Source organism: Pseudogymnoascus destructans (assembly GCF_001641265.1).
Source record: "Pseudogymnoascus destructans isolate 20631-21 unplaced genomic scaffold scaffold_6, whole genome shotgun sequence".
NCBI classification, from domain to species: domain Eukaryota; kingdom Fungi; phylum Ascomycota; class Leotiomycetes; order Thelebolales; family Thelebolaceae; genus Pseudogymnoascus; species Pseudogymnoascus destructans.
In genome coordinates, this window is record NW_020167525.1 from 1,683,169 (window position 1) to 1,697,619 (window position 14,451).

A 14,451-nucleotide genomic window follows, 5' to 3' on the forward strand; every position below is an offset into this window, starting at 1 on the left:
CTCCCACAGCGCCGCGAAGTCGATGGACCAGCCTCTACAGCACCCTCCTCATTTGACCTTTTCTGTCGTTTCAACCCTTTATCCTCTTTTTCAGCGATCAGTTTTTGAGCATCTTCTATAGTAAGTGACCCTCCATCTTGGACACGTGTACGCTTGGCTTTCCGACGCTTTGAAAGTGCTGTGTTGGCCTTTCGAAGGGTACGGACCTCCTCTTGTATAAGGGTCATTTGGTGCGCAATGCGGTCTGTACCCTTCACCAGCTGCTTTACAGCTGAAAAAATCGTTGTTGGGGAGCTTCCTTGATGAATTCCAATTCTATTCTGTACAAACTTAGACTGCAAAATTGCATCAGCTGGGGTTTGTGGCGTTTGAGGGACCCAAGGGTCAGCCTCTAGTAGGGGGGATCCAGTTGGTGTTGGCGTCCGTAACTTGATATCAAGCTTTGAGAGAACTGCTTCTGGGTTGTACGGGACTAGGCCAGTACCTCGAAAGCCAGCTAGGATATTTTCAGTTGTCATTGTATGGTCGTGGGCAGCCTTGAATGCAATAAAGAACTCAATCTTAGTGATATGGGTAATAGAGGCCTTAATGAAGACCTCAAGTTCTCGACCATACATTCGCTTTAGTACACTAAAACACCCAACATCAAGAGGCTGGGTAAGATGTGAGGAGTGCGCAGGGAGACAGAGCGTAATAATGTTGTTCTCCTTGCAGTACATATCAAACTGGGCAGATAGGTGGCTCTCATGGCCATCTAGGACAATCATCCGCCAGACCCCTTGTGTTCGTACACGTGTATGCTGATTAAAGTGTTTTATCCAGTCTAGACCTGTATCATTGTCGGTCCAGCCATTTGGTGAGGTCTTGATGGCCCAAGTAGGTGGAAGGCCGCACTCTGTGTACCAAGGCGCAAGGTGATGCTTGCCTTGTACAATCAAGTATGCAGGCACTACAAAGCCGTCTGCACTCACACATTCAATCGCTGTTGCCCATTCCCGATTACCAGACTGAAGCTGCTTTGCTCGGCCTTTTCGATCTGAGCTCGTAACAACCATATTCCCACAGATAACACCCATCATAAAGCCCGTCTCATCAAAGTTGTAGAAGTCAGCATCCTGGATGCTGTACTTCGCCTGCATGTTCTTTACCAGCTCAAACCACTTTCTTATACAATCAGGATCTTCGCAGAGGGCTCGCTGGAGGTCGTACGCACGAGAGAGACGCGTCTTAAGCTTTGGTTCATTGTGTACAAAGCGGTAGGGCCAGTTTTTTCCAACTGGGGGTTCGCGACGCGTCGCACGGAGGAGATTCGCTATATCTCGTACATCCTCAATTCGAGGTGGAAATCCTCGCGAATCTAGGTCAAGTACGTATCGTATGAGCTCCTCTTCCTCAATTGGGGTCAATGGACGTTGTTTGTCGCGTCTACCAGCTCGTGGTTGGCTTCCGTGTATGCGACGGGTAAGTGTTACATGTGGGACCTCATATAGCTGCGCAGCACGTCGGATGGACAGTTTGTGGGGTGATTTGGTAGCTTGAATGGCTAGTAAAACTCGGCCTTCATTAGCTTTCTGAGGCATCTTTTTGTTGTGGTGTGGTGGAGTAATTGGGTTTGAGGTTGCGATGCTATCGGAAAGTGTTTCATTTGGTGGGATATTCCGTTTGGTGGTAAACCACGTTACAGTTTATATAAATAATAATAATAATAGTAACTTAAAAGAAAAGACTAATTAAATGAATGAGTGTTAATTGAAGTTTTGTCGCTTTTCATAACCTGTAGAACACATAATTGGAGTTTGACGACTTCTTCGGTGTTGTGGTGGAACTTTGGTGTTCCTCGGGTTTTTGTGTTGTATGTGTACCGGTCGGGTTTTGTAAGGTGTCATCTACAGTAGACGACTAATGTCGACCAAGTTGAGATGCTTGATGAAATCTTCATGCTTCTGTCGAGAGAGTGCTTTTGTAAATCTATCAGCAGGCATTTCATGTGTCGTGATCCAGTTGATATGAATCTTCTGGTGTTCAACTTCTTGTCGTAGCCAGTGGGAGTGCACGTCGATGTGCTTCAGCTTCGTGACGAGCTTGGGCGATTCCTTGAGTAGGAGCCGTACAGTTTGCAGGTTGTCACACTGTAGGGTATATTCTTCGTGCAGTTCCAATTTTATCATAGAGAAGAATCGCTGCCACCAGTACAGTTGTTTTGCGCAGTGAGAGAGCGCAAGGAGCTCAGCTTCTGTTGTCGAAGTTGACACAGTTTTCTGCTTTGTGCATCGCCAGTCAATGGCGCCGCCAAAGAGTGTAAACAGATAGCCTTCTGTGCTTCGTCTTGTTTCCTCACAATCTGCATATGAGGCATCACTTGAACATTGGAAGCGTGGTTCGTCAATGTTTGGTCCATATTGAAGTGCATAATTCTTCGTGCCTTGCAAATAGAGCAAGAGCCGGTCGGCTGCAGCATGGTGGTCTGGTCCGGGGTTGATGAGAAACTCTGCTAGTTTTTGTGTTGTGCGGGCTATGTCAGGTCTAGTCACGACTGCGGCATAGTTCACTGATCCAATCTTCCGTTGATAGAGATGAATCTCTTGTTTTGTTGCTTGCCCATTGTATGGGGTAAGTTCAACTGTGATCATTGGTGTCCGCGGCATCCTTGTTTGTGTGACCTTGTAAGATGCAATAATCTTTTCAATATATGAATCTTGACACATCCAAAGTTTGCGCGAGTGCGGTCTCGTACAATTCTAATTCTGAGGAACCAATTTAGTTCCCCTATTTCCCGGAACTCGTATGCCTCCATGAGTTTTGTATGGAAGTCTATTGCTTCACGCTTATGTCTTGGGTGGCTGAGGATACAGATGTCGTCGACATAAAAGAAGACTATTATGGTGTCGGACACGAACAGACACTGTGCTTCAGGAACTTGTGTGAGACCTAGAGATGTTAACGTCTCTGAGAAGTCACGAAACCAAAGTAGTGGTGACTGTCGTAATCCGTAAAGGGCGCGGTTGAGTTTCCAGCACATCCCTTGTTCTTTATATCCATCTGCGCAGCGCACATACACTTCTTCGTCAATGCGACTATTTGTGAATGCATTGATCGCATCCATTTGATCAGTGTCGAGGTCGAAGTAGGCTGTGATTGCCATGAGTGCACGGAAAGTCCGCGATGCTAGTGTCGCTGCATATGTTTCATCGTGGATAGAGTATCGCTGTAGATCTCCTCTCACGACAAGTCGAGCCTTGTATTTTACAAGGAAGCCACTATTGTCAAACTTGTATGTAAATACCCACATAAGAGGTATTACAAATGCATGTGTTTGTTCATCTCGAACAGATGTAAAGGTACCCTGTCTTCGAAGGTCATTTATTTCCTTCTCAGCTGCTGTTTTGAAGCCGATCCGATGTGGGTGGCTTTCGAGCTGGTCCCAGTATTTTGGGGCTGCAGGCAACGCTGTGCGATGGACCCTTTGCTTGTTAAAGGTCGTACCAACTATAAATGCTGTGTGTACACTTTCGCCTGAGTTTGGATGTTGGATGGTGGCTGAATAGACATCGTGTCTTCGCACACTATCATCAGTTCGTTCTGGGGTCATTTCCGGAGTCCGTAAGTGAGTATTATCACCCCCCGAGAAATTATCTTGTTGAGATTTTTCTCCACTATGTTTTGGCTCACCCTGCAGTGGCTCCACGTGTTGGTTTGTAGTGACATCTGCAGGTTGATATGGCTGTTGCTCATCTTCGTGGTCATCGATGGACTGATTGTCCAACTCAGGCAGCTCGATGACTTCTACCACTTGTTGGATTTCAGCTGGTGTTGCGACAGGAGTGTATTGTGGATCGAACATCTTATTTTCATCGAAGGTAACATCTCTTGTTGTAATTACCTTTTTGAGTGTCGGTACCCAGATGCGAAAAATGTTCGTAGAGTTGTATCCCACCAAATAACCAATTTGTGCACTCTTCTCAAGTCTGTCTAATTTTGGGCGGTTTTGGATGAGGGCATATGCTCGACACCCGTATATGCGAACATGCGACAACAGAGGCTTAATGTTCTCTGTTTGAATATTAAGGAGCTTTAATAATCGTCCATATGGGGTTTCATAGTTAAGCACTGCTGTGGGTGATCGGTTGATGAGGTACCCAGCAGTTTTGAACATCTCCGGCCAGAGCTCCATCGGAAGGTTTGCTGTTTCCTTTAATGCACGAGAGCGGGTGATTATTGTGCGACCAGATCTTTCGATGCCTCCATTTGGCTCTGCTGTGTGCGGTGGTGAAACTTGGACTTCGTATCCTTCATCTGCAACCCAGTTTTCCCATTCCTTTCCAAGTCCTGCCTCACCATCCAACTTAAAGATCTTTATTTCACAATTCCATCGTCTTTTGACATAGGCTGCAAAATCTTTAATTGTTTGCATGAGTGTTTCCTGGCGCTTGTTCTTCAGCAGGTATGGATGATTCATGCGACAGCAGTCGCAAAGAAAGTGCATGCTATACACATAGCCTTCATATGATTCATGCATTTGGATGAGATCGAGGTGTACCTTCTCATATGGTACTGTTGACCGTGGGATTGGTCTTCGAGAGATGATTTTGGTTGCATTTGACAGCTTGCATGTTTCACAGTTTGTGTCGTAGTCCATGTCTGTCACCTCTACTCCTCTTGTGTTTTCTTGTAGTTTGTACACTGCATTTTGATTTAAGTGACCCATGCGGTTGTGCCACTCTTTTGCGGTCCCTTTTAAGGCACGTCTTGGTTCAAATGAGGTTTGAAATACCTTCTCGATGTCCGGTACAACCTTATGCTTTTTGTATTCTAAAACCCATTGATTGTGTATCATCGGAGTTTTGCAGAATATTTTGCCTCTGTATGTAAGGCATTCAGTCTTCGTGTTCCAGTGCACGCCTTTTTTGATGAATCGGCGTAGTGATGCGACTGATGTATGGAAAGTGGAGACAAGGGCTGTTTCCTCAAGAGCGATAGTTATTGGTTGACCATTGCTATTTTGAACATCAATGTTCACGGAACCAAATCCTTCAATTATCACCCGTTGATCTCCTGCGAGGAGATATGTTTCACTATCACACTTTTTGAAGTTGTGGAATTTTGCATAGTCATTGCAGACGTGCACCGTGGCTCCAGAATCAAGGATTGTACTTTGTGCAAGCTCATAAGTTGATGATGGCTTTTGCGACACTTGAAATGCTGGGAACACGGCTGTGAATGCCGTGGGGTTTGTTGTACTGTCTTGCAGACTGTTGTCCCCTGATCCATTCTGGCTCAAGTAGTTGGAAATTATAGACTGGAAAGATGGTCTTTCTGCAATGTAGTTCCGCACTTTTATCTCAGTTTCTTTTTTAGGTTTCCATCCACTGTGCCTTTTTGATTCAACAATATAATAACAATCTCTCCATTTGTGTTTTGATCCACACGGACATCGCCTGGCAGAAGTATTTCTATTTGTACGGCCTTGTAGTGTTGCAGGTTTATTGTCATTTTCGTCTGTTGCTGCAAAGACTCCGTCACTACTTTCTCCACTATTATCCATTGTTGCGAAGACTCCATGCTCCCCCCGAGGTTTCTGTCGGAATTGTGTTTGCCGACGGTAAGCTCTGTACTCGGTGATTACTTGCGTGAGAGAATATGTTGTTGACTCATCGATGAGTCTCATATCCCAGATACTGACAAATGGTGGTGACAAGGAAGAGATTGCACCTAAAAAGTCAAAGATCGGTGTATGTCCAATGACTTCAGCAACTTGTAGCTTGCGACCAACTTCAGAAATTGTTTCCCACCGGAGAAGCCAATCATCGACAGTTGACCCCTTTGGTATCTTTTGCAATGTTCTCCACTCACTCTTCCATTCTTCAATTCTACCACGGTCGGTAGGTGCGAAGCGTGTTTTGAGATTCACAAGCATCGCATGTGCTGAATCACATCCATATGTATACGGGAGGAAGTCCCGTTTGATTGACTCTTGTATTTTTGCGCGGATGCCTTGGACGGCTTCCTCTTGTTTCTCCCACATCTTACGATCATGTTGGTAATCGTCTTTTAGGTTCCGAAGTTCTTCTTTTTGATCTTCGGTCAAACTCGCATATGTGATTGGCATCAGTTGGGAGGAAAGTTGTTGTTGGTCTTCGACAGACTGCTGAGGTTGCTGTGCAGAGGATCGCCCTCTTGTTGCCACACCTGCGGGTGCTTGCTGCGAAGATGAAGATGTTGCAAACCCTTGGCCTGCCTGTGCTGCGGCGCGCACAAAGCTAGGGGCAGGACGAGTGGGTGGCTCTAGAATAGGAGGATCAATATTGTTCGGGTCAATATACCTCCATACTCCAGCTTTCATTGATGTTGTTTTTATCGTCTCGATCCATTCATCCCAGTCTTTGGGAGATGTAAGGACCACCCCTACCCTATTTACTGTTGCCATTATGATGGTGTCTAGAATGTATGTAGGCTCTGCGATTGTATATATTAATCAATTTTGCGACTTAGAGTTGCTCCGGGCTCATAACTGTTGAGTAAATTTTCTTTTCCCTTCGAGGCCTCTAGCCGTAAGGGCAGAGTTTTTCTGTGGTTCTACCTGTGGTCGCTTACTGTAGCCCCTGTATATTATAACATTCTCCGATGTAACAACAGCGACCGCACACAACAGCGACCGCACACAACAGCTCCCCTACCCCGTTCATAGCCCTACTCCGGACAAGAGTAGGGACCCCTGCTTTCCGTGTGCAACTTGCTTTCGCCGACCCCGACCTGGTCGGTGCGAACACGGACAATTATCATTTCCCAGATAAGACATTCCGGTGTGACTTCCACAGTATTAATATAAGCTGCGACCCTTCCAGGTGCACAGCATCAGCGATCTCGACCTCGCGCCACTTGAGCCAGAACAACTATCTCCGAAAATGCGATTCAATCAGGTCGTCCAGGCCATTGCAGCCGCCTCATGCGCGTTCGCTGGGGCTGCCGGAGCTGTCAAAGTCAATCCGCTACCCGCCCCCGTCTCCATAACCTGGGGGACCTCAGGACCCAAGCAGGTGGCTGGATATCTCGTCCTCAAGAGCCCCTACAACCAGGTGGTTCAGGACGCGTGGAATCGCGCGTTCAACTCGATCACGACCTTGAAATGGGTTCCCCAGGCTGTAGAGGAGCCAATTCCTGTCTTCGACCCCTTTCCCACCACCCCCGCCGTGGCTAAAAGGGCAGCTGCCCCCGTGTTCGCCGAATCGGAATCAGAACATACCAAGCGCTGGTCAACTTTGATCTACGAAGTGAACGTCCAGATCTCGGATTACAAGGCGGATTTACAGCACGGTGTCGACGAGTCATACACGCTTGATGTCAAGGGCAGCTCACCTTCGATCGATATCACAGCCAAGACCATCTGGGGCGCCCTCCATGCCTTTACAACTCTCCAACAAATTGTCATCTCTGATGGCCACGGCGGCCTCCAGATTGAGCAACCAGTGTCCATCAAGGATGGCCCAATCTATCCATACCGCGGGATCATGGTCGACACTGGGCGCAACTTTATCACCGTCAAGAAGATCTTTGAGACCATCGACGGGATGGCCCTGTCGAAGCTCAACGTGCTCCACTGGCACATCGACGATGACCAGTCTTGGCCCTTGACAATCAACGCATACCCAGAAATGACCAACGACGCATACTCTACGCGCGAGACGTACTCGCATGACGACGTCCGCACTATCATTGCGTATGCCCGCGCCCGCGCCGTTCGCATCATCCCCGAGACCGATATGCCCGGCCACTCCTCCTCGGGGTGGAAGCAAATCGACCCTGCCATTGTTGCCTGCACAAACTCCTGGTGGTCCAACGATAACTGGCCACTCCACACTGCTGTACAACCTAACCCGGGCCAGCTGGAGATCCTTAATGACAAGACGTACGAGGTTGTCGCAAAAGTGTATAACGAGCTGTCTAGCCTCTTTACAGACAACCTGTTCCATGTTGGTGGTGACGAGCTTCAGGTTGGCTGCTACAACCTCAGCACTATCACACAGGAGTGGTTTGCGGCGAACAAATCGCTGACGTACGACGACCTCGTCCAGTACTGGGTCGATAAAGCTGTGCCGATTTTCAAGAAGCCAAAGAACAGGCGTCTTATCATGTGGGAGGATATTGCCATCAACGACCCGCACGCGCATGACATGCCCAAGGACATCATTATGCAGTCCTGGAACGGCGGCCTCGCCAATATCAAGAAGCTCACGTCGAGCGGTTTTGATGTCGTCGTCTCCTCGTCCGACTGGTTTTACCTTGACTGTGGCGTCGGCGGCTACGTGACCAACGACCCCCGTTACAACGAGAACGTCAACCCCGACCCGAAAACCGCCAACTTCAACTTCGGAGGTACTGGGGGATCTTGGTGTGCCCCTTACAAGACCTGGCAGCGCATCTACGACTACGACTTCACCACCAACCTAACCGCCGCCGAGGCCAAGAAGGTCATTGGGGTAACCGCCCCCTTGTGGTCCGAGCAAGTTGACGACACTTGCATCTCATCGAAGCTGTGGCCGCGTGCTGCCGCGCTCGCCGAGCTATCTTGGTCTGGTAACAGGGACGCCGACGGCAAGAAGCGCACGACGACCATGACGCAGCGCATCCTGAACTTCAGGGAGTATCTGGTCGCGTTGGGGGTACAGGCCACGCCGCTCGTACCAAAATACTGCCTACAGCACCCGCATCATTGTGATTTGTATTACGACCAGAACGCTGTTGTCTAAGGGCTCCATCTTTTTATGTAGTGTAGTGTCTCATCTCGCTTACTGGAGGCTGGGAGAAATGAAACTGTACACTCTGATCATGGTGTTCATCACTGCTCGTCTCGTCGTGTTTCATGATCATCGATTCCGTAGCCCCACGTAGATCTGTGTGTGTGTGTGTGTGTGTATTTAACGTCTAATCGTCGGTGGTCGGCGAAAGCGAAGTGCATCCGGAAAGCGAAATTGCATCCCGCTAGCCAGATATCATTAGTAGCACGACGCCACTATATAAGTAGATAGTTATTTCTTAGACAGGAGCTTCGTGCTCAACTTAATATAGTATTCTTTACAATACTATAACGTGTTACTTAGAAAGCCTTTGTGTTTAATCCCCTGACTCCTCTGTTAAGTCAACCTTATGTAAGAAACCTCTATGTCTTCTATCGTTTAGAAGTTAGTGTTACACTTTAAGCACCACTTCTACAAGGTACCGGCTTACACACAAAGCAACATAGCTAGAGACAATACTAGATTAAATGTTAGAACGAAGGGGAAGGAAGATACTAAGCCTACCATCGAAGCCACATAGGCTCACCCCTTAGACAAGCTTAAGATTGCATTCCCTAATATTTTCATAGGGATCATAAGAAGCTTAAGAGTTTCATCATCTATATAGAGCTATAGATGGTGTTTAACGCCAAACACTTTACCTAAGAAGTAGAACAGATCCTATAGGCCGTGGCCCTCCTATAAGGACCAACCTTAGAATGGATCTCTAATTACCTTGCTAACTTTATGAACCATTGAACGTTATAAGGAAAATGCAACACCTAAGCTAGCTAAGGAACAAAGGAGATTTTCGTATCCTAGGCTAGATTCATTAGACAACTTAAAGCAAACTTTAGAGACATCGATGAATGACGAAATGTAGTTAGGGCACTCTAGTCTCTTAGGTAGAGAGGGTTAGTAGTTGCATATACTGCTAAGTTTTAACAGCATACAATACTCACTAACTAGGGAGAAGAGGCTATCTGTGACCAATAGTACAAGGTCTAAGGGACCATGTAAAGGATAAAATCTTAAGGTCTAACAAACTAGATGACCTTAGGGAGATGATCGAATTAGCCTAGAAGATTGACAACTAGCACTATAAACGGCAACTTAAGAAGAATGGGGGACAACCTAACTAACACTAGACTTAGAAGAGAAGTTAAACAAAGAGTTATTAGCCCCCTATAGAACTTGATGCTACTTTCAAGCCTAATGGCAAACCCCACAATCCTAACAAGGAGTGACAGGTTAAGGATGGCTCTGCTTCAACTACAACAAGCCTAGACACATAGTGTGAAATTGCAAACAATTAAAGAAAGGGAACGGCAGACGAAAATATAGCAAACAGCTTAATGCCACTTAGCAAGGTTAGGGCAGGTATGATGCCTTGCGAGGACAGCTATGTGATACGTTAAAAGGAAAAGAGAACTAGAGTGTTACCACTTAGGATCCTAAGGAATTCTGCTTGTCAAACAGAGAAAACAAGAATGATGACAAGGAGCTCACTAGCTCTTAAAAGCACCAGTTATAAGCATTTAAGAAGAAAGCAAGTAAGACTCTCTTTAAGGAACAGCTACTAGGAGTAGTAGGAACCTTTAAGGAAGCTATGCTCTAGGAGACAGTCGATTAAGGAATTCCTATACTAAAGCCACTAACGAGCTGGCAAGGCACTACACAAGACTAGGAGGTTGCATTCTGCACAATGAGGTGCCAACTAGAATACCTATACTAGTAGGAACCCTATAGAGCGAAATACAATTTAGCTAGAGGATACATTCTAGAATACAACATCTAGGATGCTATCGTAGAATGGAGAATCTCCGACATACACCACCCTAACAAAGAGATCTATAAGGCTTGACGAAACAGCCTGTTGTAAGTATTACAACAACTAGAACAAGGGGGAGAGTACGAAGTATCACAGCTTGTAGAAATCTAGACTGCAAATAAGTACAATTTCGAGGAAGCCATTCTAGAAAAGAAGGGGGAAATACAAGCATTAGAAGCACACTAACACCTACGTCTTAAAGCAAAACGAAGAAAAGAAGGAACACTAGTTCTATGACTATTAGAATATAGCAAGTGTAAGGGTTTTTCCTTAGACGATTCAAAAAACTAGGAGTCCTTGGTAGTAGGCCACTAGTGAGCGACATAAAGAGGCCTAGTACAAACCAGCTATGCGCCATAACGGGCAGCATGTAGCTATATGTAGTTGCTAAGATACAACAGCAACAGCTCTAAGCTATAATAGACTTAGGAGCAACAGGCAACTTTATGATAAAGAAAGTAGCAGACACATATGGTTTTAGAACGCAACTTGTAAGGACAGTTCCAACCGAGGCTGACCTTCAAGTCTGTAGAAGTATCTGAAGTATAACATGAAGACTTCGATACTTCTAGGACAAGGTATAGTAGTTCAGGCTCCAAAGCATATACTTTATACCATAGAGGTCAAGTGGTGAGACTAACAGGTTGGCTAAGTGGTTCGACTCGAAGTAAGGGGGTGCAAAGTAAGTCGAAGCAGGATGATTTGCAAGAAGGCCAAGTAGTATATAATTTGCTAGCTAAAGATCAATAAGAGACATGAGCAATAAGTGCTTATATAACAGTAAAAATCCCTAGTGCCAAATAAGTGAAGGCACTAATTAACCGAACCCTAGCTAAGTGAGCCCTAGTGAAGCGAGCCAATAACAAGAGAGCCTAAGCTAGTAGTTAACATTTAGGCTGAGCAAGTGAAGCGAAGTAAGCGAAGTGAAGTGAATGACATAGTGAAATAAGTACTAGAGACTAAAGCGAATTGAAGGGTCATGACACAAATATCAAAGGAGTGTCATGACAGTGGTCTTGGAAAGGGTCCTATACTATTTTAGGAGAAGGAATATGGGAAAATAGGAGCTGAGTCCTATATGGCTCATACTGTCCCTCTAATCCACGGCTGGCTACACCTACACCTAGGCCTTACATTGATGCAAGATGGAGCTCTAGGTCATAGCGCAGGTGCAACATATGAAGAGTTGAGATCCTGTGGTATTTGCCCTATAGAATGGCCCCCGTATTCACCAGATCTCAACCCAATTGAACGGGTGTGGCATATTATGAAGAATTATCTACAAGATAATCATCCAGAACATATGTCCTATGACCAGCTCCGTGTAGCTGTTAAGGAAGCGTGGGAGCAAGTTGGAGAAGCTGAGCTTAATGCTCTCCTTAATAGTATGCCTACACATATGGCAGCAGTAATTGCTGCAAATGGTATGCACACAGAGTACTAGGCTTATAGTATAGTTTTATATAGGGGTTTAGGTATCTACTCTACTCATTATTCTACAGAATTGATTGCTCTCACACTCAAGTGTTCGTGACGCGTGAGAATCGGTACTTTGGCCAGAATTGCCAAGCCAGCCTATGCAGGGGGCCCTAGCCCAATGTCATACTGACATTTGTTGCACTCAGTTTGCTATCAAACTCAAGAGCAAACTTGGAAATCTCCTCCTCAAACCTACAAGTCACTATACATATTTTGGCTTATCACACCAACAACAAGAGCAATACTACTCAATGATTGCTACAACCATCTATGATTCATTACACGTCATCGCTCCTTAGTTACTGGGCCGATATTACCACATAGCATATCTCTACAACCCTCTATGATTCATTACATGACATCACTCATACTACCACATGACATATCTCTACCAACTAGAGGCCTAGGAGCATGAACGATAGCTCTAAAAGCTCCTACGAACTTCTATGATTCATTACATGTCATCGATCTTTAGTTACCCACAAGATTGGTTAAGTTATGACATAATTTGTCTATGACATAATTTGTCTATGACATAATTTGTCTATAGGGGTACTCTGACCTTGTGGACCTCCTTTTACTTCCTATAGGCTACGAACCTAAGAGATGGTTCTATGGGCTTCTCTTACGTCAACTACAGTTACCAAGCCTGGTAAGTCATGGAAAGTCTTGGAAAATGAGAGAACTACACTCCTTTAGCATAAATAGGATTGCCCTTTCCTTAAGAAAGGGCAAGCAGACAATACAGTAAATCGACTATCACATACTTCCACGTCTTTTCCAAGCTTCCAAGCATTCATCTTGTTACTCCTTGTTTCTGAAAAGTCAGTGAGGTGTTAATGTTACGACGGAACAAGAAGGCTGGCCAACTACAGGACAGGAAGGAGGGAGGTCGCATGAGACCGGCCCTGGTACCTGGAGGGGCAGCGGGGAATAGTAGTTCCGAAAGTATCACGTGACGGACTCGCAGGATGATGAGAAGAGTCCTAAGAGTCCAGGACTCCGAGGACTCGAGTGAGTTCCCAGGAGTCCACTAGGCACGTGACGGACTCGCAGGATGATGAGAAGAATCCTAAGAGTCCAGGACTCTGAGGACTCGAGTGAGTTCCCAGGAGTCCACTAGGCACGACGCCACTATATAAGTAGATAGTATTTCCTTAGATAGGAGCTTCGTGCTCAACTCAATACAGTATTTGTTATATACTAGTAACGTGTTACTTGAAGCCTTTGTGTCTGATCCCCTGCCTCCTCTGATAAGTAAACCTTTACGCAAGAGAACCTCTGTGCCTTCTATCGTTTAGAAGTCAGCGTTACACTTTGAGCACCACTTCTACGAGGTACCGGCTTACACACAAAGCAACATGTCTGTCGTCAGTTCGAAGGGGAAAACCCCCACCACGCCAACTTCGTCTCAGAGGTCTAAGCCTGAGAATGAAGAGATGCCCGACGCACCCACCGTCAACGAACTCAAGGAAACTCTACGCGTCAAGTTGCCCGACACTTACTCCGGCAACCGAAAGGAACTTGAGGTGTTTTTGCTACAGGTCGAACTGTACCAGCACTTCAATGACGAGAAGTTTCCCACCCAGGAGAGCTATGCCCTGTGGACTGCGTCCTACCTTAGGGGGGAAGCCCTGCGATGGATCGAACCATTCCTCAAGGACTATTTCAAATATGAAAGTACCAATGGAAGCATGACAACTACGCAGACTATGTTTGGCAGCTGGAATGGATTCTGTAAGGAAATCCGACGCATGTTCGGAGACATCGATGAGATTAAGACCGCAGAAGACCATCTGTTTGCACTTAAGCAGACTGGCAGCGCCCTCACATACTCCACAGAATTCCAGAGATACGGCAATCAGACAGGATGGGACGCCAGCGCACTCATCAGCCACTACCGACGTGGGCTGAAGAGCCATATACGTATGGAACTTGCCCGTTTGGAACAACAACCAACGGACATGGTAGCGCTAATCGAACATACGGTCCGAATCGACAATCGACTATACTAATTCCAGAAGGAACGTCGGACCTACCCCTAGAAGCGGCCGTATCTGTAGTGCAAATTGGGAATCCCCACGCGAGCGACCCCTGTCGCTCGCGCGCGCACGGGCCATTGTGGAGCGATTATTGTGCAGCAAATTGGGAGACCCCCGGGACGGCGCAGGCGCATCAAGCACGCATACAGAGCATGCAACGAAGGGCGAATAGCGCACACACACCGCTCGCGCAAGGGAAGGATGGCGGCCAGCTTCTCCTACCTCGCAACTCACGGGGTGCTGCTCTGCCGCGACTGCGGGACCTGCCTCATGCCCGCGCGCGCCAGCCAGGAGTGGCACCTGAGGCACCCACCCCACGACCTCAAGG

At 46.6% G+C, this 14,451-nt stretch overlaps 1 protein-coding gene across 1 annotated transcript; it reads left to right on the forward strand.

Moving 5' to 3' along the window:
• Window positions 1–6,642: 6,642 nt before the first annotated feature.
• HEX1 (woronin body major protein) lies at window positions 6,643–8,909 on the forward strand. Its single transcript, XM_024467306.1, has one exon. It carries the CDS (start codon window positions 6,903–6,905, stop codon window positions 8,742–8,744), a length of 1,842 nt encoding a protein of 613 aa, XP_024325778.1. The 5' UTR covers window positions 6,643–6,902; the 3' UTR covers window positions 8,745–8,909.
• The last annotated feature ends 5,542 nt before the right edge of the window (window positions 8,910–14,451 follow it).